The following is a 19,445-nucleotide window of genomic DNA, read 5'->3' on the forward strand; positions in this document are numbered from 1 at the left end:
GGAAGGAAGGAAGGAAAAGGGGGGGGAGGAAGGAAAAGGGGGGGAAGGAAGGAAGGAAGGAAGGAAAAGGGGGGGAAGGAAGGAAGGAAGGAAGGAAAAGGGGGGGAAGGAAGGAAGGAAGGAAGGAAAAGGGGGGGAAGGAAGGAAGGAAGGAAGGAAAAGGGGGGGAAGGAAGGAAGGAAAAGGGGGGGAAGGAAGGAAGGAAGGAAGGAAAAGGGGGGGAAGGAAGGAAGGAAGGAAGGAAGGAAAAGGGGGGGAAGGAAGGAAGGAAGGAAGGAAAAGGGGGGGAAGGAAGGAAGGAAGGAAGGAAAAGGGGGGGAAGGAAGGAAGGAAGGAAGGAAAAGGGGGGGAAGGAAGGAAGGAAGGAAGGAAAAGGGGGGGAAGGAAGGAAGGAAGGAAAAGGGGGGAAGGAAGGAAGGAAGGAAGGAAAAGGGGGGGAAGGAAGGAAGGAAGGAAGGAAGGAAAAGGGGGGGAAGGAAGGAAGGAAGGAAGGAAAAGGGGGGAAGGAAGGAAGGAAGGAAGGAAAAGGGGGGGAAGGAAGGAAGGAAGGAAAAGGGGGGGAAGGAAGGAAGGAAAAGGGGGGGAAGGAAGGAAGGAAAAGGGGGGGGAGGAAGGAAAAGGGGGGGAAGGAAGGAAGGAAGGAAGGAAGGAAGGAAGGAAGGAAGGAAGGAAGGAAGGAAGGAAGGAAGGAAGGAAGGAAGGAAGGAAGGAAGGAAGGAAGGAAGGAAGGAAGGAAGGAAGGAAGGAAGGAAGGAAGGAAGGAAGGAAGGAAGGAAGGAAAAGGGGGGAAAGGAAGGAGAGAAAAGGGCCTTTTAAACACCTCCAGGGATGGTTTTGGGGGGTACCTGGGGGAGTTCGGGGGTCTCAGGGTGGCGGGGAGGAGGGGAGGGTCAGGTCCTTGAAGGGGCAGTTGGGGTCCCTGGGGGACACTGAGGTGTCGGGGGGTTTGGGGTCCCCTGAGGGGGCAGTTGGGGTCCCTGGGGGGACACTGAGGTGTTGGAGGGGTCTGGGGTCCCTGGGGGGGTTTGGGGGTGCCCTGGTGGGGTCTGAGGTGTCAGGGGGGGTGTTTGGGGTCCCCTGAGGGGGCATTTGGGGTCCGTGGGGGGCCACTGAGGTGTCAGGGGGGGTGTTTGGGGTCCCCTGAGGGGGCATTTGGGGTCCCGGGGGGGACACTGAGGTGTTGGAGGGGTCTGGGGTCCCTGGGGGGGTTTGGGGGTGCCCTGGTGGGGTCTGAGGTGTCAGGGGGGGGTGTTTGGGGTCCCTGAGGGGACAGTTGGGGTCCCTGGGGGATACTGAGGTGTCGGGGGGGGGTTTGGGGTCCCCTGAGGGGGCAGTTGGGGTCCCTGGAGGGACACTGAGGTGTTGGAGGGGTTTGGGGTCCCTGGGGGGTTTGGGGGTGCCCTGGTGGGGTCTGAGGTGTCGGGGGGAGTGTTTGGGGTCCCCTGAGGGGGCATTTGGGGTCCGTGGGGGGACACTGAGGTGTCAGGGGGTTTGGGGTCCCCTGTGGGGGCATTTGGGGTCCCAGGGGGGACACTGAGGTATTGGAGGGGTTTGGGGGTGCCCTGGTGGGGCTGAGGTGTCGGGGGGGGGGGGTGTTTGGGGTCCCTGAGGGGACAATTGGGGTCCCTGGGGGATACTGAGGTGTCAGGGGGTTTGGGGGTGCCCTGGTGGGATTTGAGGTGTCAGGGGGGGCATTTGGGGTCCCTGGGGGGACACTGAGGTGTTGGAGGGGTCTGGGGTCCCTGTGGGGGTTTGGGGGTGCCCTGGTGGGGTCTGAGGTGTCGGGGGGGGTGTTTGGGGTTTGGGGGGGCGCACCTGGATCTCCTCGACGTCGGCGATCCATGCGCGGGCTTTGGCCAGAGCCTCTTTGAGCGCCTGGATGTTGGGGAGCAGCACCGGGATGTTTTCAGCCTCTTTGATGATGGCGGCTAAAGTGGCCGGGGGGTGTTTTTGCCTGCGGGGGGGGTGCAAAAAGGTGAGGACCCAGGCGTCCGGCTGCTCTGCACCCCCACTGCACCCTGACCCCCAAATCCAGGGGTGACCGACCCCCCTAAAAGTTTGGGATCCAGTTTGGCTGAACTGCCCCAAGCCAGGGGCAAGTTCCCCCCCAATTTAATCCCCCCCCCCAACTAATTAAGCCCCCCCAACTAATTAAGCCCCTCCTGGAGACATGGGGGGAGCCCCTGACCCTTTTAGCCCCCCCTATAAATACAGGGTGCAGCCCCCAGCCCCCTTCCCCTTCTATCAACACAGAGGACACCCCCAGCCCCATTTCCCCCTATAAATACAGGGGGCAGCCCTTTTACCCCCCACCCAAAAGATATGGGGGGCACCCCCAGCCCCTTATACCCCCCTATAAATATGGGGGGCACCCCCAGCCTCTTTTTACCCCCCTATAAATACAGGAGACACCCCCAGCCTCTTTACCCCCTCTAGAAACATGGGGTGCAGCCCCTTTCCCCCCCCTTAACATACAAGGTGCAGCCCCCAGCCCCTTCCCCCCCCCCATAAACACAGGGGACACCCCCAGCCCCGTGTCCCCCCCCCCAAACCGCGGGGGCTGGCCCTGACCTGGCCTCCAGACACATCTGCGCCTTCTCCTCCCAGCGCTGGGCGATGGTGAGCAGCTCGCCCAGCTCGCCCATGGCCACCTCCACCTCGGGGCTGGGCGCCACGGTGCGGCCCGCCTGGATCAGGCCCCTCATGACGTGCAGGGGGACGCGGGCGCGCGGGGACCTCAGGGTGGCCGTCACCTCCTCCAGCCACGCGCTCTGGGCCACCTGCCGCTCCAAACGGCCGCTCTCCGGCACCTCCACGCCCAGGCGGCTCCCTCGCTCCAGCAGCGAGCGCAGGACGCCGGGGTCCGGGGGGGTCGAGTCCAAAGCGGCTCGTGCTTCCGCTTGAAACGCTTCGACGTGCTCCAGCAGGGCCTGGAGGGGGGGGGACAGGGTGGGTGACACGTGTGTCACCCTCCTGGGGGGATGGGACCCCCCCCCGGCTCACCTGGACGTCCCCGATTTGGTGCATGACGCAGGGGAGTTGGTTCATCTGGTCCAGGAAGGCGCGGAGCTCGTCCACCGTCAGCGAGGGGGCCGGCACCCTGGGGACAGCGCGGTGTCACCGAGGGGGGACAATGCGGGCGGGGTGGGGGACACGGCGGGGATGGGATGGGGGGGTGGCTGCAGGGACATGGGGGACAGGATGGGGACACGGACATGGGGGACAGGATGGGGACACAAGGGGTGGGACAAGGGGGACAGGATGGGGACACGAGGAATGGGACGGGGACATGGGGGACAGGATGGGGACACGAGGGATGGGACATGGGGGACAGGATGGGGACAGGAGGGGTGGGACAAAGACATAGGGGACAGGAGGGGGACACAGAGGATGGGGCATGGGGGACAGGATGGGGACATGGGGGACAAGATGGGGACATGGGGGACAAGATGGGGACAAGGACAAGGGGGACAGGATGGGGACACGAGGGATGGGACAAGGGGGACAGGATGGGGACACGAGGGATGGGACAAGGACAAGGGGGACAGGATGGGGACACGAGGGATGGGACAAGGGGGACAGGATGGGGACAAGGGGGACAGGATGGGGACAAGGGGGACAGGACATGGATGTGGGGGACAGGATGGGGACAAGGGGGAGGGGACAAGGGGGATGGGACATGGGGGACAGGATGGGGACAAGGGGGATGGGACATGGATGTGGGGGACAGGATGTGGGGGACGGGACATGGGGGACAAGATGGGGACATGGGGGACATGTGGCCAGGACGGGGATATGGCAGACAAGATGGGGGCCACAGGGGATGGGGACACGGGGGACAGGACAGGGATGGGAGGGGGACACGATGGGGACACAACGGGGGACACGGGGTATGGGACGGGGACAGGATGGGGACACGGGGGACGGGATGGGGACGGGATGGGGACAGGATGGGGACACAGGGGACGGGACGGGGACACGATGGGGACATGGGGGACGGGACGGGGACAGGATGGGACATGGAGAATGGGATGGGGACATGATGGGGACACGGGGGACAAGAAGGATCCAGGATGGGGCCGCGCAGCTACCAGGGACAGGGATGGCGGGTTGGGGACACGACAGGGGCCAGAGGAGGGGCCAGAGGGGACAGGGGGGCCACCGGAGGGGACAGAGGGGCCACCGGAGGGGACAGGGGGGCCACAAGAGGGGCCAAGGGGGCCACAAGAGGGGCCAAGGGGGCCACAAGAGGGGACAGAGGGGCCACAAGAGGGGCCAGCGGGGCCACAAGAGGGGCCAGCGGGGCCACAAGAGGGGACAGGAGGGGACAGCGGGGCCACAAGAGGGGACAGGGGGGCCAGCGGGGCCACAAGAGGGGACAGGGGGGCCACAAGAGGGGACAGGGGGGCCAGCGGGGCCACCGGAGGGGCCAGCGGGGCCACAGGAGGGGACAGCGGGGCCAGCGGGGCCACAAGAGGGGACAGAAGGGCCAGCGGGGCCACAAGAGGGGACAGCGGGGCCACAAGAGGGGACAGAGGGACCAGAGGGGCCACAGGAGGGGACAGAAGGGCCAGCAGGGCCACAAGAGGGGACAGAGGGGCCACAAGAGGGGCCAAGGGGGCCACAAGAGGGGCCAAGGGGGCCAGCGGGGCCACAAGAGGGGCCAGTGGGGCCACGGGAGGGGCTAATGGGGCCACAAGAGGGGCCAGCGGGGCCACGGGAGGGGACAGGAGGGGACAGCGGGGCCACAAGAGGGGACAGGGGGGCCACAAGAGGGGACAGGGGGGCCACAAGAGGGGACAGGGGGGCCAGCGGGGCCACCGGAGGGGCCAGCGGGGCCACCGGAGGGGCCAGAGGGGCCACAGGAGGGGACAGAGGGGCCACCAGAGGGGCCAGCGGGGCCACAGGAGGGGCCAAGGGGGCCAGCGGGGCCACCGGAGGGACCAGCGGGGCCACCGGAGGGGCCAGAAGGGCCACTGACCCGGTCTCCTGGGAGCTGATGAGCCCCAGGGCCTCGGACACGCAGCGCTCGGCCTGGCCCAGGCAGCTCTTGAGCCGGTGCAGCAGCTCGTTCTCGGGGAACTTGCGCTCCCGCGCCTCCGACTCCAGCGCCCGCAGCTCCTCCAGCGCTGGGGGGGGCACAACGGGGGTGAGGGGGGGGGTGGGATGCAAAATGACCCCCCCGGACCCCAAAAAAACACCCCACAGGCCCCAAAAACACAGCTCCGGGGCCCAAAAGTCTCAATGTCTGAATGCAGCTCCTCCAGTGCTTGGGGGCAAAAATGGGGGTGATGGGGGTGAACCCCAAAATAACCCCCCTAGAACACAAAGTAACCCCCCAATGCCCAAAACACCCCCCCCCGGAACCCAAAATAATCCCCCGGAGCCCCAAAATGAACCTTAGGGACCCCAAAAGAACCCCCAGGAGGCCCCAAAACACCCCTTAGGGACCCCAAAACAAGCCTTGGGACCCCAAAACCATCCCAAGGATCCCAAAAGAACCCCCGGGACCCCAAAATATCCCCCCAAATGACACCTGAGGACCCCAAAATGATCCTTAGAGAACCCAAAAGAACCCCAGGACCCCAAAATATCCAAGATCCCCCAAAACAACCCCTGGGGACCCCAAAACCACCCCGAGGATTCAAAATATCCCCCCAGGATCCCCAAAAAGGACACTTGGGGACCCTAAAAGAACCCCTGGGACCCCAAAACCACCCCCAGGACCCCAAAATATCCCCCCAGGATCCATCAAAACGACCCTTGGGGACCCCAAAACCACCCTGAGGATTCAAAATATCCCCAGGATCCCCCAAAATGACACTTGGGGACCCCAAAAGAACCCCAGGACCCCAAAACCACCCCCAGGACCCCAAAATATCCCCCCAGGATCCATCAAAACGACCCTTGGGGACCCCAAAACCACCCCCAGGACCCCAAAATATCCCCCCAGGATCCATCAAAATGACCCTTGGGACCCCAAAACCACCCTGAGGATTCAAAATATCCCCCCAGGATCCCCCAAAATGACACTTGGGGACCCCAAAAGAACCCCAGGACCCCAAAATATCCTCCAAGATCCCCCAAAACAACCCCTGGGGACCCCAAAACCACCCCGAGGATTCAAAATATCCCCCCAGGATCCCCAAAAAGGACACTTGGGGACCCCAAAAGAACCCCTGGAACCCCAAAACCACCCCCAGGACCCCAAAATATCCCCCTGGGACCCCAAAATATCCCCCCAGGATCCATCAAAACGACCCTTGGGGACCCCAAAACCACCCCGAGGATTCAAAATATCCCCCCAGGCTCCCCGAAAATGACACTTGGGGACCCCAAAAGAACCCCTGGGACCCCAAAACCACCCCCAGGACCCCTCAAAACAACCCTTGGGGACCCCAAAACCACCCTGAGGATTCAAAATATCCCCCCAGGCTCCCCGAAAATGACACTTGGGGACCCCAAAAGAACCCCTGGGACCCCAAAACCACCCCCAGGACCCCAAAATATCCCCCCAGGATCCATCAAAACGACCCTTGGGGACCCCAAAACCACCCCCAGGACCCCAAAATATCCCCCCAGGATCCATCAAAATGACCCTTGGGACCCCAAAACCACCCTGAGGATTCAAAATATCCCCCCAGGATCCCCCAAAATGACACTTGGGGACCCCAAAAGAACCCCAGGACCCCAAAATATCCTCCAAGATCCCCCAAAACAACCCCTGGGGACCCCAAAACCACCCCGAGGATTCAAAATATCCCCCCAGGATCCCCAAAAAGGACACTTGGGGACCCTAAAAGAACCCCTGGGACCCCAAAACCACCCCCAGGACCCCAAAATATCCCCCCAGGATCCATCAAAACGACCCTTGGGGACCCCAAAACCACCCTGAGGATTCAAAATATCCTCAGGATCCCCCAAAATGACACTTGGGGACCCCAAAAGAACCCCAGGACCCCAAAACCACCCCCAGGACCCCAAAATATCCCCCCAGGATCCATCAAAACGACCCTTGGGGACCCCAAAACCACCCCCAGGACCCCAAAATATCCCCCCAGGATCCATCAAAACGACCCTTGGGACCCCAAAACCACCCGAGGATTCAAAATATCCCCCCAGGATACCCCAAAATGACACTTTGGGACCCCAAAAGAACCCCAGGACCCCAAAATATCCCCCCAGGACCCCTCAAAACGACCCTTGGGGACCCCAAAACCACCCCGAGGATTCAAAATATCCCCCCAGGCTCCCCGAAAATGACACTTGGGGACCCCAAAAGAACCCCTGGGACCCCAAAACCACCCCCAGGACCCCAAAATATCCCCCCAGGATCCATCAAAACGACCCTTGGGGACCCCAAAACCACCCCGAGGATTCAAAATATCCCCCCAGGCTCCCCGAAAATGACACTTGGGGACCCCAAAAGAACCCCTGGAACCCCAAAACCACCCCCAGGACCCCAAAATATCCCCCCAGGATCCATCAAAACGACCCTTGGGGACCCCAAAACCACCCCGAGGATTCAAAATATCCCCCCAGGCTCCCCGAAAATGACACTTGGGGACCCCAAAAGAACCCCTGGGACCCCAAAACCACCCCCAGGACCCCAAAACCCCCCCCGGGACCCCAAAAGCCCCCGAACTCACTGCGTTTGCGCCCGTCCTCCAGCTCCAGCGCCACCCGCACTTTGTTGGCCCAGGTGTCGAAGGACTCGGCGCGAACCTTCAGCTTGTGCAGCATGGCGGGCAGCTCGTCCAGGGTGTAGCGGTACCTGGGGGGGGGTTTGGGGGGGCTTTAGGGGTCAGCACCCCCCCCATGGCATTTTGGGGGGCCCAAAACCCAAGGGGGAAATAGGAGCCCTAAAAATTGGGGATGTGGCTGCTCTGAAGGGGATGGGGGGATGAGACCCCCCACACCTTTGCCACCCCCTCCCAAGGAACATAGAGGTGCCAAGCACCCCAAAAATCTGCTCTGTCCCCAAAAGCAAACCAAGTGTCCCCAACTGGGACCCATGACCCCCAGGGGCATAAGAAGATCCCCCAGCACCCCCAAACTGGACCCATGAATGCCCAGGGACACACTGAGACCCCCCAGCCCCCCCAAACTGGACCCATGTCCCCCCCAGGTACAAACTGAGACCCCCAGCCCCCCCAAACAGTCCCCACGTCCCCCCAGGTACAAACTGAGACCCCCAGCCCACCCAAACAGTCCCCATGTCCCCCCCCAAACTGTCCCCACGTCCTCCCCCAGGTACAAACTGAGACCCCCAGCCCCCCAAATGGCCCCCATGTCCCCCCCTAAACTGTCTCCATGTCCTCCCCCAGGAACAAACTGAGACCCCCAGCCCCCCAAACTGTCCCCATGTCCTCCCTAGGGACACACTGAGACCCCCAGCATCCCCAAACTGAACCCATGTCACCCCCAAAACAGACCCATGACCCCCCCAGAGACACACTGAGACCCCAGCCCCCCCATACTGGACCCATGTCCTGCCCCAGGTACAAACTGAGCCCCCCAGCCCCCACAAACTATCCCCATGTCCCCCCCAAACTGTCCCCATGTCCCCCCCAAGTACAAACTGAGACCCTGAGCCCCCCCCATACTGGACCCATGTCCCCCCCCAGCTGTCCCCATGTCCCCCCCAGGTACAAACTGAGACCCCCAGCCCCCCCAAACTGTCCCCATGTCCTCCCCCAGGTACAAACTGAGACCCCCAGCCCCCCAAATGGCCCCCATGTCCCCCCCTAAACTGTCCCCATGTCCCCCCAGGTACAAACTGAGACCCCCAGCCCCCCAAATGGCCCCCATGTCCCCCCCTAAACTGTCCCCATGTCCTCCCCCAGGTACAAACTGAGATCCCCAGCCCCCCCCATACTGGACCCATGTCCCCCCACAACTGTCCCCATGTCCCCTCCAGGTACAAACTGAGACCCCCAGCCCCCCCAAACTGTCCCCATGTCCCCCCTAGGGACACACTGAGCCCCCCAGCCCCCCCAAACTCTCCCCATGTCCTCCCCCAGGTACAAACTGAGCCCCCCAGCCCCCCCCAACTGTCCCCATGTCCTCCCCAGGGACACACTGAGACCCTCAGCCCCCCCATACTGTCCCCATGTCCCCCCCAGCAACCCCAAACCGTCCCCATACCACCCCCAGGGACACAACGAGCCCCCCAGCCCCCCTCTCCCGCCCCCCCCACACCTCGTAGCCCCCCCAAAACGGCGGTGCCCCCCCACCTGAGGTACTGCTTGCTGCGGGGGCACTTGCAGAGGTCGTCCATGTGGTAGAGGCACACGAGGCACTGGGGGCAGTCGTAGCAGGCCAGCGCCGACAGGAAGCACGTCGTCTTGCACTTGTCGCACTGCCGCTCGTCGTCGGGGAGCAGCTCGAACGCCTCCCGCTCCGCCTCCGTGATGCCCTGCGGGGGAAAACGGGGCTGAATCGGTGCCAGAGCGGCGCTGGAGGGGGGAAAATCCCACCTAAAATAGGCCTGGAGGCACTAAAGGGCTACTAAAGGGTCCCAAAGAGCTCCCTAAAGGTACCAAAGGGCTCCTAAAGGGCCAAAAATTGCTCCTAGAGGGCCCCAAAGAGCTCCTAAAGGGCCCCCTAAAGGTCCCAAAGGGCTCCCTAAAGGTCCCAAAGGGCTCCCTAAACGCTCCAAAGGGCTCCTAAAGGGCCCCAAAGAGCTCCTAAAGGGTCCAAAGAGCTCCTAAAGGGTCCAAAGAGCTCCTAATGGGGCCCAAAGGGCTCCCTAAGGGTCCCAAAGGGTTCCTAAAGGGCCCCAAAGGGCTCCCAAAGGGCCCCAAAGAGCTCCGAAAGGGTCCAAAGGGCTCCTAAAGGGCCCCAAAGAGCTCCTAGAGCGCCCCAAAGAGCTCCTAAAGGGTCCAAAGAGCTCCTAGAGGGCCCCCAAAAGGCTCCAAAGGGCTCCCAAAAGGCCCCAAAGGGCTCCCAAAAGGCCCCAAAGGGCTCATAAAGGGGCCCAAAGAGCTCCTAAAGGGTCCAAAGGGCTCCTAGAGGGCTCCTAGAGGGCCCCAAAGAGCTCCTAGAGGGCCCCAAAGGGCTCCTAAAGGGTCCAAAGGGCTCCTAAAGGGCTCCTAAAGGGCCCAAAGAGCTCCCAAAAGGGTCCAAAATCATCCCCAAAATCGCTCCTGAAGGCACAAAACTGTCCCCGAAACAGCCCTAAAGGACCCAAAGAGCTCCCTAAAAGCTCCAAAGGGCTCTTAAAGGGCCCCAAAGAGCTCCTATAGGGCCTCAAAGAGCTCCTAAAGGGCCCCAAAGAGCTCCTATAGGGCCCCAAAGAGCTCCTGAAGGGCCCAAAGGGCTCCTAGAGGGCCCCAAAGAGCTCCTGAAGGGCCCCAAAGAGCTCCTGAAGGGCCCCAAAGAGCTCCTGAAGGGCCCAAAGGGCTCCCAAAAGGCTCCAAAGGGCTCATAAAGGGCCCCAAAGAGCTCCTAAAGGCCCCAAAGAGCTCCTAAAGGGCCCCAAATAGCTCCTAAAGGGCCCAAAGAGCTCCTAGAGGGCCCCAAAGAGCTCCCAAAGAGCTCCTAAAGGCCCCAAAGGGCTCCTAAAGGGTCCAAAGGGCTCCTAAAGGGCCCAAAGAGCTCCTAGAGGGCCCCAAAGGGCTCCTAAAGGGTCCAAAGGGCTCCTAAAGGGCCCCAAATTGCCCCTGAAATAGCCCTAAAGGACCCAAAGAGCTCCTAAAGGGCCCAAAATTGTCCCTGAAATAGCCCTAAAGGACACAAAGAGCTCCTAAAAGGCCCCAAAGGGCTCCTAAAGGGCCCCAACGAGCTCCTGAAGGGCCCAAAATCGCTTCTGAAGGCCAAAAATTGTCCCCGAAATAGCCCTAAAGGCCCCAAAGAGCTCCTAAAGGGCCCCAAAGAGCTCCTAATGGGGCCCAAAGGGCTCCCTAAGGGTCCCAAAGGGCTCCTAAAGGGCACCAAAGGGCTCCTAAAGGGCACCAAAGAGCTCCTAAAGGACCCAAAGGGCTCCTAAAGGGCCCCAAAGAGCTCCTATAGGGCCTCAAAGAGCTCCTAAAGGGTCCAAAGAGCTCCTAGAGGGCCCCCAAAAGGCTCCAAAGGGCTCCCAAAAGGCCCCAAAGGGCTCATAAAGGGGCCAAAAGAGCTCCTAAAGGGCCCCAAAGAGCTCCTAAAGGGTCCAAAGAGCTCCTAAAGGGTCCAAAGGGGTCCTAAAGGGCCCCAAAGAGCTCCCAAAAGGCTCCAAAGGGCTCATAAAGGGCCCCAAAGGGCTCCCAAAAGGCCCAAAGAGCTCCTAAAGGACCCCCTAAAGGTCCCAAAGGGCCCCCTAAAGGCCCCAAAGGGCTCCCTAGAGGGTCTGAAGAGCTCCTAAAGGCCCCAAAGAGCTCCTAAAGGCCCCAAAGAGCTCCTAAAGGGCCCAAAGAGCTCCTAAAGGGCCCAAAGAGCTCCTAAAGGGCCCAAAGACCTCCTAAAGGGTCCAAAATCATCCCCAAAATCGCTCCTGAAGGCACAAAACTGTCCCCGAAACAGCCCTAAAGGACCCAGAGAGTTCCCTAAAAGCTCCAAAGAGCTCCTAAAGGGCCCCAAAGAGCTCCTAAAGGGCCCCAAAGAGCTCCTGAAGGGCCCCAAAGAGCTCCTAAAGGGTCCAAAGAGCTCCCAAAAGGCTCCAAAGGGCTCCTAAAGGGCCCCAAAGAGCTCCTAAAGGCCCCAAAGGGCTCCTAAAGGGCCCAAAGGGCTCCTAGAGGGCCCCAAAGAGCTCCCAAAGGGCTCCTAAAGGGCCCCAAAGAGCTCCTAAAGGCCCCAAAGGGCTCCTAAAGGGTCCAAAGGGCTCCTAAAGGGCCCAAAGAGCTCCTAGAGGGCCCCAAAGGGCTCCTAAAGGACCCAAAGAGCTCCTAAAGGGCCCAAAATTGTCCCTGAAATAGCCCTAAAGGACACAAAGAGCTCCTAAAAGGCCCCAAAGGGCTCCTAAAGGGCCCCAACGAGCTCCTGAAGGGCCCAAAATCGCTTCTGAAAGCCAAAAATTGTCCCCGAAATAGCCCTAAAGGCCCCAAAGAGCTCCTAAAGGGCCCCAAAGAGCTCCTAATGGGGCCCAAAGGGCTCCCTAAGGGTCCCAAAGGGCTCCTAAAGGGCACCAAAGGGCTCCTAAAGGGCACCAAAGGGCTCCTAAAGGGCCCCAAAGAGCTCCTATAGGGCCTCAAAGAGCTCCTAAAGGGCCCCAAAGAGCTCCTAAAGGGTCCAAAGGGCTCCTAAAGGACCCCCAAAGGTCCCAAAGGGCCCCCTAAAGGTCCCAAAGGGCCCCCTAAAGGCCCCAAAGGGCTCCCTAGAGGGTCTGAAGAGCTCCTAAAGGCCCCAAAGGGCTCCTAAACGGCCCCAAAGGGCTCCTAGAGGGCTCCTGAAGGGCCCAAAATTGCCCCTGAAGGGCCCAAAATTGTCCCTGAAATAGCCCTAAAGGCCCCAAAGGGCTCCCAAAAGGGCCCAAAATTGCTCCGAAAGGGCCCCAAAGGGCTCCAATGTCTCACCTTCTCCAGCAGCGCCCCCCAATAACCCCATTTTCTTCCCGCTACACCCCCCAGACCCCTCCCAAAACCCCCCCAAACCCCTCCCACACCCCCCCAGACCCCCCCCATCATTTCGGGGCGCCCCCCCCCCCAATCACTCACCTTCTCCAGCAGCGCCCCCCAATAACCCCATTTTCTTCCCGCTACACCCCCCCAGACCCCTCCCAAAACCCCCCCAAACCCCTCCCACACCCCCCCAGACCCCCCCCATCATTTCGGGGTGCCTCCCCCCCCCCCCCAGTCACTCACCTTCTCCAGCAGCGCCCCCCAATAACCCCATTTTCTCCCTGTTACACCCCCCCAAACCCCTCCCAAAACACCCCCAAACCCCTCCCACACCCCCCTAGACCCCTCCCACACCCCCCCAGACCCCTCCCACACCCCCCCAAACCCCTCCCAAAACCCCCCCAGACCCCTCCCACACCCCCCCAGACCCCTCCCACACCCCCCCAGACCCCTTCCACCCCCCCAATCACTCACCTTCTCCAGCAGCACCCCCCAATAACCCCATTTTCTCCCCGCTACACCCCCCAAACCCCTCCCAAACCCCCCCAAACCCCTCCCACACCCCCCCCATCATTTCGGGGCGCCCCCCCCCGCATCGCTCACCTTCTCCAGCAGCGCCTTGCGCAGCTTGCGCTCCTCCTGCACCAGCACGAACATCTCCTTGTGCACGGCGGCCGCCAGGTTGAGGTCCAGCTTCTCGGGGCACGCGGCCATCTTGCAGATCAGCTCCTCGTGCGAGAACACGCAGTAGCGGCGCAGCCGCCGGTAGTGCTCGATGCACTGCCGCCCCGCGGGGAGCTGGGGGGGGGGGGACGCTTAGGGACCACCCCCCCAAAATGGGGGGGATACCCCTGAACCTAAAGCTGGGCCGGCGGGTTAAAGCGCGTGCGCAAATAGTGGCTCCTGGGGCACTCCTGGGTCCATCCCCGAACTCCTGGGTCCCTCCTGGGTCCATCCCCGAACTCCTGGGTCCCTCCTGGGTCCATCCCCAAACTCCTGGGTCCCTCCTGGGTCCATCCCCGAACTCCTGGGTCCCTCCTGGGTCCATCCCCGAACTCCTGGGGCACTCCTGGGTCCATCCCCGAACACCTGGGTCCCTGGGGCACTCCTGGGTCCATCCCCGAACTCCTGGGGCCCTCCTGGGTCCATCCCCGAACTCCTGGGTCCCTCCTGGGTCCGTCCCCGAACTCCTGGGTCCCTCCTGGGTCCATCCCCGAACTCCTGGGTCCATCCCCGAACTCCTCGGTCCCTGGGGCACTCCTGGGTCCAGCCCCAGACTCCTCGGTCCCCCCGAACTCCTGGGTCCCTCCATGATCCCCATGTCCCTCCCGAACTCCGGGGTCCCTCCTGAACTCCTAGGTCCCTCCCGAACTCCTGGGTCACTCCATGATCCCCACGTCCCTCCTGAACTTCTGGGTCCCTGGGGCACTCCTGGGTCCATCCCCGAACTCCTGGGTCCGCAAACTCCTGGATTCTCCCTGAACTCCTGGGTCCCCTATTTGGGTCCCTCCCCGAACTCCTGGGTCCCTCCATGATCCCCATGTGCGAAACTCCAACAATCCCCCAAATGTGGAGATTTGGGGGGTCATGATGTATTCTTGGGGTTCTCCTTGTGCTTTGGGGGGCATGACATCAACAATTAGGGGACCCCCCCAAATTTGGGGGATCCCCCTAAACCTAAAGCTCAGCCCTCGGTTTAAACCACATGAGCAAAATCACGGCTCAACGTGCAAAACATCCCCAAACCCCCAAATTGTGGGTATTTGGGGGGTCATGTTGTATTCTTGGGGTTCCCCTTGTGGTTTTGGGGGTTCCCCCTGTGATTATGGGGGGGCAACACTAAGAATGAGGGGATCCCCCAAACCTAAAGCTCAGCCCTCGGTATAAACCACATGCGCCAAATCACGGCTCGACGCACAAAACTCCCTGAACCCCCAAATTATGGAGATGTTGGGGGTCACGTTGTATTCTTGGGGGTCCCCAGGTGGTTTTGGGGGGCACAAAGAATTAAGGGACCCCCCTAAATTTGGGGGATCCCCCTAAGCCTAAAGCTCAGCCTGCAGTTTAAACCACATGCGCAAAATCGCGGCTCGACACGCAAAACTCCCCAAACCCCCAAATTATGGAGATGTTGGGGGTCACGTTGTATTCTTGGGGGTCCCCAGGTGGTTTTTGGGGGGCACTAAGAATTAAGGGACCCCCCCTAAATTTGGTGGATCCCCCCCAAGCCTAAATCTTGGCCCACAGGTTAAACCACAGGCACAAAATTGCAGCTCGACGCACAAAACATCCCCAAACCCCCAAATTATGGAGATGTTGGGGGTCACGTTCTATTCTTGGGGTTCCCCTTTGATTTTTGGGGTGTGGGGAACACCAAGAATTAAGAGACTCCCCCACACTTGGGGGATCCCCCTAAGCCTAAAGCTCGACCGTTGGTTTAAACCACGGGCGCAAAATAGCGACTCAACGCACGAAACTCCGCGGAAAGCCCCTAAACCCCCACATTTTGGAGGTCACGCCGTGTTTCGGGGTCCCCCCGTGTTCTCGGGGCGCTCACCCAGTCGGCGGTGCAGAAGTTGACGGCCTCGGCGAAGTTGTAGCCCTGGTTGAAGCCGCTGTGGTAGGCGCGGGGGAAGGTGATGACGAACTCGCCGGCGCACTGGTTGGTGCGGACGACCTACGGAAAACGGGGTGAAAACAGGGGAAAAAGGGGGCGCGGGGATTTTTGGGGGACCCCTGGGGACACTCACGGGGACCCCGTGGGCCATGAGGGTGTTGGGGTTCATGAGGGTGACGAGTTGGTGCAACAGGTCGGGTTGGCTCTCGAAAAGCTCCGGCGTCAGCTTCTTCATCACCTCTTCCAGGTGCTCGGCCGCGAACGAGGGGACCCCGTACCAGGTTTTGGGCTCCCCCCTGGGGGAAAAATGGGGGGTCAGGGGGACCCCAAAGCCTTCCTGTAACCCCCCGTCATGTCTCGGGGTTGTATGGGGGGGGAAGGGGGCAGGGACACCCCAAAACCCCATTTTTTGCCTCATTTCCCAGCTCTAACTTGTCTCTGGGTTGGAACAGGAGCTCAGGCCCCCCCAAAACCCTTTGCCCCCCATTTCCCATCTCTAATTTGTCTCTAAGCTGTAATAGGAGCTCAGGGCCCCCCCAAAACCCCCTTTAGCCCCATTTCCATCTCTAACTCATCCCCAGGCTGCAACAGGAGCTCAGGGCCCCCCCAAAACCCTTTGCCCCCCATTTCCCATCTCTAACTCATCCCCAGGCTGCAACGGGAGCTCAGGGCCCCCCCAAAACCCTTTGCCCCCCATTTCCCATCTCTAACTCATCCCCAGGCTGCAACAGGAGCTCAGGGCCCCCCCAAAACCCTTTGCCCCCCATTTCCATTTCTAACTCATCCCCAGGCTGGAACAGGAGCTCAGGGCCCCCCCAAACCCCTTTGCCCCCCATTTCCCATCTCTAATTTGTCTCTAAGCTGTAATAGGAGCTCAGGGCCCCCCAAAAACCCCCTTTAGCCCCATTTCCCATCTCTAACTCATCCCCAGGCTGGAACAGGAGCCCAGGACCCCCCCAAAACCCTTTGCCCCCCATTTCCCATCTCTAACTTGTCTCTAAGCTGTAACAGGAGCTCAGGGCCCCCCAAAAACCCCCTTTGCCCCCCATTTCCCATCTCTAACTTGTCTCTAAGCTCTAATAGGAGCTCAGGGCCCCCCCAAAACCCTTTGCCCCCCATTTCCCATCTCTAACTTGTCTCTAAGCTGTAACAGGAGCTCAGTCCCCCCCAAAACCCCCTTTCCCAGCTCTAACTTGTCTCTAGACTGGAACAGAAACTCAGGGCCCCCCCAAAACCCTTTGCCCCCCATTTCCCATCCCTAATTTGTCTCTAAGCTGTAATAGGAGCTCAGGGCCCCCCCAAACCCTTTGCCCCCCATTTCCCATCTCTAACTTGTCTCTAAGCTGTAACAGGAGCTCAGGGCCCCCCAAAAACCCCCTTTGCCCCCTATTTCCATCTCTAACTTGTCTCTAGACTGGAACAGGAGCTCAGGGCCCCCCAAAACCCTTTGCCCCCCATTTCCATCTCTAACTCATCCCCAGGCTGCAACAGGAGCTCAGGGTCCCCCCAAACCACATTTCTCCCATCTCTAAGTCGCCCCAGGGAACTCGGGGCCCCCCCGAACCCCGTTTCGTGCCCCCACCAGTGGAGGTAGTTGATGGAGTAGCTCCAGTGGTCCTCGATGTGCCAGCAGAAGGCGGAGAACACCATCCCCACGTAGAGCCAGGGCACCTTCATCCCCGAGATGTCGGCGTTGATGTGGCACAGCACCGACTGCTGCAGCACCGGCATCACGTTCAGGTTCCACCCGCTGCCCGCGTACTCCTGGGGGGACACGGGGGCTCGGTTCGGGGTCCCCCCTCTCTGGGGTGTCCCCATGGGGCTCAGTTTGGGGTCCCCTCTCTCCTGGGGGGTCCCCATGGGGCTCAGTTTGGGGTCCTGGGTTCCCCATGGGGCTCGTTTTGGGGTCCACACTCTCCCAGAGTGTCCCCATGGGGCTCAGTTTGGGGTCCCCTCTTGCCTGGGGTGTCCCCATGGGGCTCAGTTTGGGGTCCCCTCTCTCCTGGGGTGTCCCCTTTCCTGGGGTGTCCCCATGGGGCTCAGTTTGGGGTCCTGTGTTCCCCATGGGGCTCAGTTTGGGGTCCCCCCTCTCCCAGGGTGTCCCCATGGGGCTCACTTTGGGGTCCCCATCTCTCCTGGGGTGTCCCCATGGGGGTCAGTTTGGGGTCCTGGGTTCCCCATGGGGCTCAGTTTGGGGTCCTCTCTCTCCTGGGGTGTCCCCATGGGGCTCAGTTTGGGGTCCCCTCTCTCCTGGGGTGTCCCCATGGGGCTCAGTTTGGGGTCCCCTCTCTCCTGGGGTGTCCCCTTTCCTGGGCTGTCCCCATGGGGCTCAGTTTGGGGTCCTGGGTTCCCCATGGGGCTCAGTTTGGGGTCCCCCCTCTCCCGGGGTGTCCCCATGGGGCTCACTTTGGGGTCCTCTCTCTCCTGGGGTGTCCCCATGGTGCTCAGTTTAGGGTCCCCTCTCTCTCATGGTGTCCCCATGGGGCTCAGTTTGGGGTCCCCCCTCCTCTGGAGTGTCCCCATGGGGCTCAGTTTGGGGTCCCCCCTCTCCCGGGGTGTCCCCATGGGGCTCAGTTTGGGGTCCCCCCTCTCCCAGGTTGTCCCCAAGGGGCTCAGTTTGGGGTCCCCCCTCTCCTGGGGTGTCCCCATGGTGCTCAGTTTAGGGTCCCCTCTCTCTCATGGTGTCCCCATGGGGCTCAGTTTGGGGTCCCCTCTCTCTTGGGCTGTCCCCATGGGGCTCAGTTTGGGGTCCTGGGTTCCCCATGGGGCTCAGTTTGGGGTCCTCTCTCTCCAGGGTGTCCCCTTTCCTGGGGGATCCCCATGGGGCTCAGTTTGGGGTCCCCCCCCTCTCCTGGGATGTCCCCATGGGGCTCAGTTTGGGGTCCCCCCCCTCCTCTGGAGTGTCCCCATGGGGCTCAGTTTGGGGTCCCCCCTCTCTGGGGTGTCCCCATGGGGCTCAGTTTAGGGTCCTGGGTTCCCCATGGGGCTCAGTTTGGGGTCCCCCCTCTCTGGGGTGTCCCCATGGGGCTCAGTTTGGGGTCCCCTCTCTCCTGGGGTTTCCCCATGGGGCTCAGTTTGGGGTCCCCTCTTGCCTGGGGTGTCCCCATGGGGCTCAGTTTGGGGTCCCCCCTCTCCCGGGGTGTCCCCATGGGGCTCAGTTTGGGGTCCCCCCTCCTCTGGAGTGTCCCCATGGGGCTCAGTTTGGGGTCCCCCCTCTCCCGGGGTGTCCCCATGGGGCTTGGTTTGGGGTCCCCTCTCTCCTGGGCTGTCCCCATGGGGCTCAGTTTGGGGTCCCCCCTCTCCCGGGGTGTCCCCATGGGGCTCAGTTTGGGGTCCCCCCCTCTCCTGGGGTGTCCCCATGGGGCTCAGTTTCAGAGTCCCCCTGGCGGCGTCAGTTTTGGGGTCCCCCTCCCAGGTGTCCCCATATGGGGCTCAGTTTGGGGGATCCCCTCTGGGGGGGGAAAATTTGGGGGTCCCCCCACCCAGGTGTTCCCATGTTGGCGGGTTGTCCCCATGGGGCTCAGTTTGGGGTCCCCCCTCTCCCGGTGTGTCCCCAAGGGGCTCAGTTTGGGGTCCCCTCTCTCCTGGGGTGTCCCCATGGGGCTTAGTTTGTGGGTCCCTGTGGCCATGCAGGGTTCGGGGGGGGTTCCCTGTGGCTGTGGGGGTTCGGGGGGCTCCGGGGGGTTTGGGGGGGCTCCGGGGGTTTGGGGGTCACCTCCTCCTCGGGGGACAGGCGGCGTTTGCCGTCGCTGATGGGGAAGCCGCTGCCGAACTCCTTGGAGTGGATGTCGGCGCCGTACTCCACCGTCACGTCCTCCTCGATGCTGTTCACCAGCCGCCAGAACTCCTTCTCCACCAGCTCGGGGGGCACCATCTGCGCCCCAAACACGGGGGGGCAGGGGGGTTAGGGGGGCACTGAGGGATTTTGGGAGGGAATTGGGGGGTTTTGGGAGGGAATTGGGGGGGTATTGGGGGAGTCTTGGGGGATTTTGGGGGAGTATTGGGGGATTTTGGGGGGTTTTGAGGGGTATTGGGGGAGCATTGGGGGATTTGGGGGGGGTATTGGGGTATTTTTGAGGGGTATTGGGGGAGTATTGGGGGATTTGGGGGGGGTATTGGGGGTTTTTGAGGGGTATTGGGGGATTTGGGGGGGTATTGGGGGAGTATTGGGGGATTTGGAGGGGTATTAGGGGAGTATTGGGGGATTTTGGGGGGTATTGGGGGCGTTTTGAGGGGTATTGGGGGAGTATTGGGGGAATATTGGGGGAATATTGGGGGGTTTTTGAGATGTT

The 19,445-nt window shown here is 61.6% G+C and overlaps 1 protein-coding gene across 1 annotated transcript; it reads right to left on the minus strand.

The window, feature by feature from the left end:
* Positions 1–1,815: 1,815 nt before the first annotated feature.
* On the minus strand, positions 1,816–19,027 carry LOC309452296 (lysine-specific demethylase 5C-like; the record flags this gene model as incomplete). Its single annotated transcript, XM_082076936.1, has 11 exons — positions 1,816–1,954; positions 2,572–2,930; positions 3,004–3,100; positions 4,982–5,129; positions 7,650–7,774; positions 9,237–9,418; positions 13,140–13,334; positions 15,094–15,213; positions 15,287–15,449; positions 16,736–16,917; positions 18,869–19,027. Coding segments are annotated over 11 exons (1,869 nt in total), but the record flags the coding sequence as incomplete, so codon positions are not given.
* Positions 19,028–19,445: the final 418 nt, after the last annotated feature.

This window comes from Streptopelia decaocto (assembly GCF_964273445.1).
Source record: "Streptopelia decaocto genome assembly, contig: HAP1_SCAFFOLD_2196, whole genome shotgun sequence".
NCBI lineage: Eukaryota > Metazoa > Chordata > Aves > Columbiformes > Columbidae > Streptopelia > Streptopelia decaocto.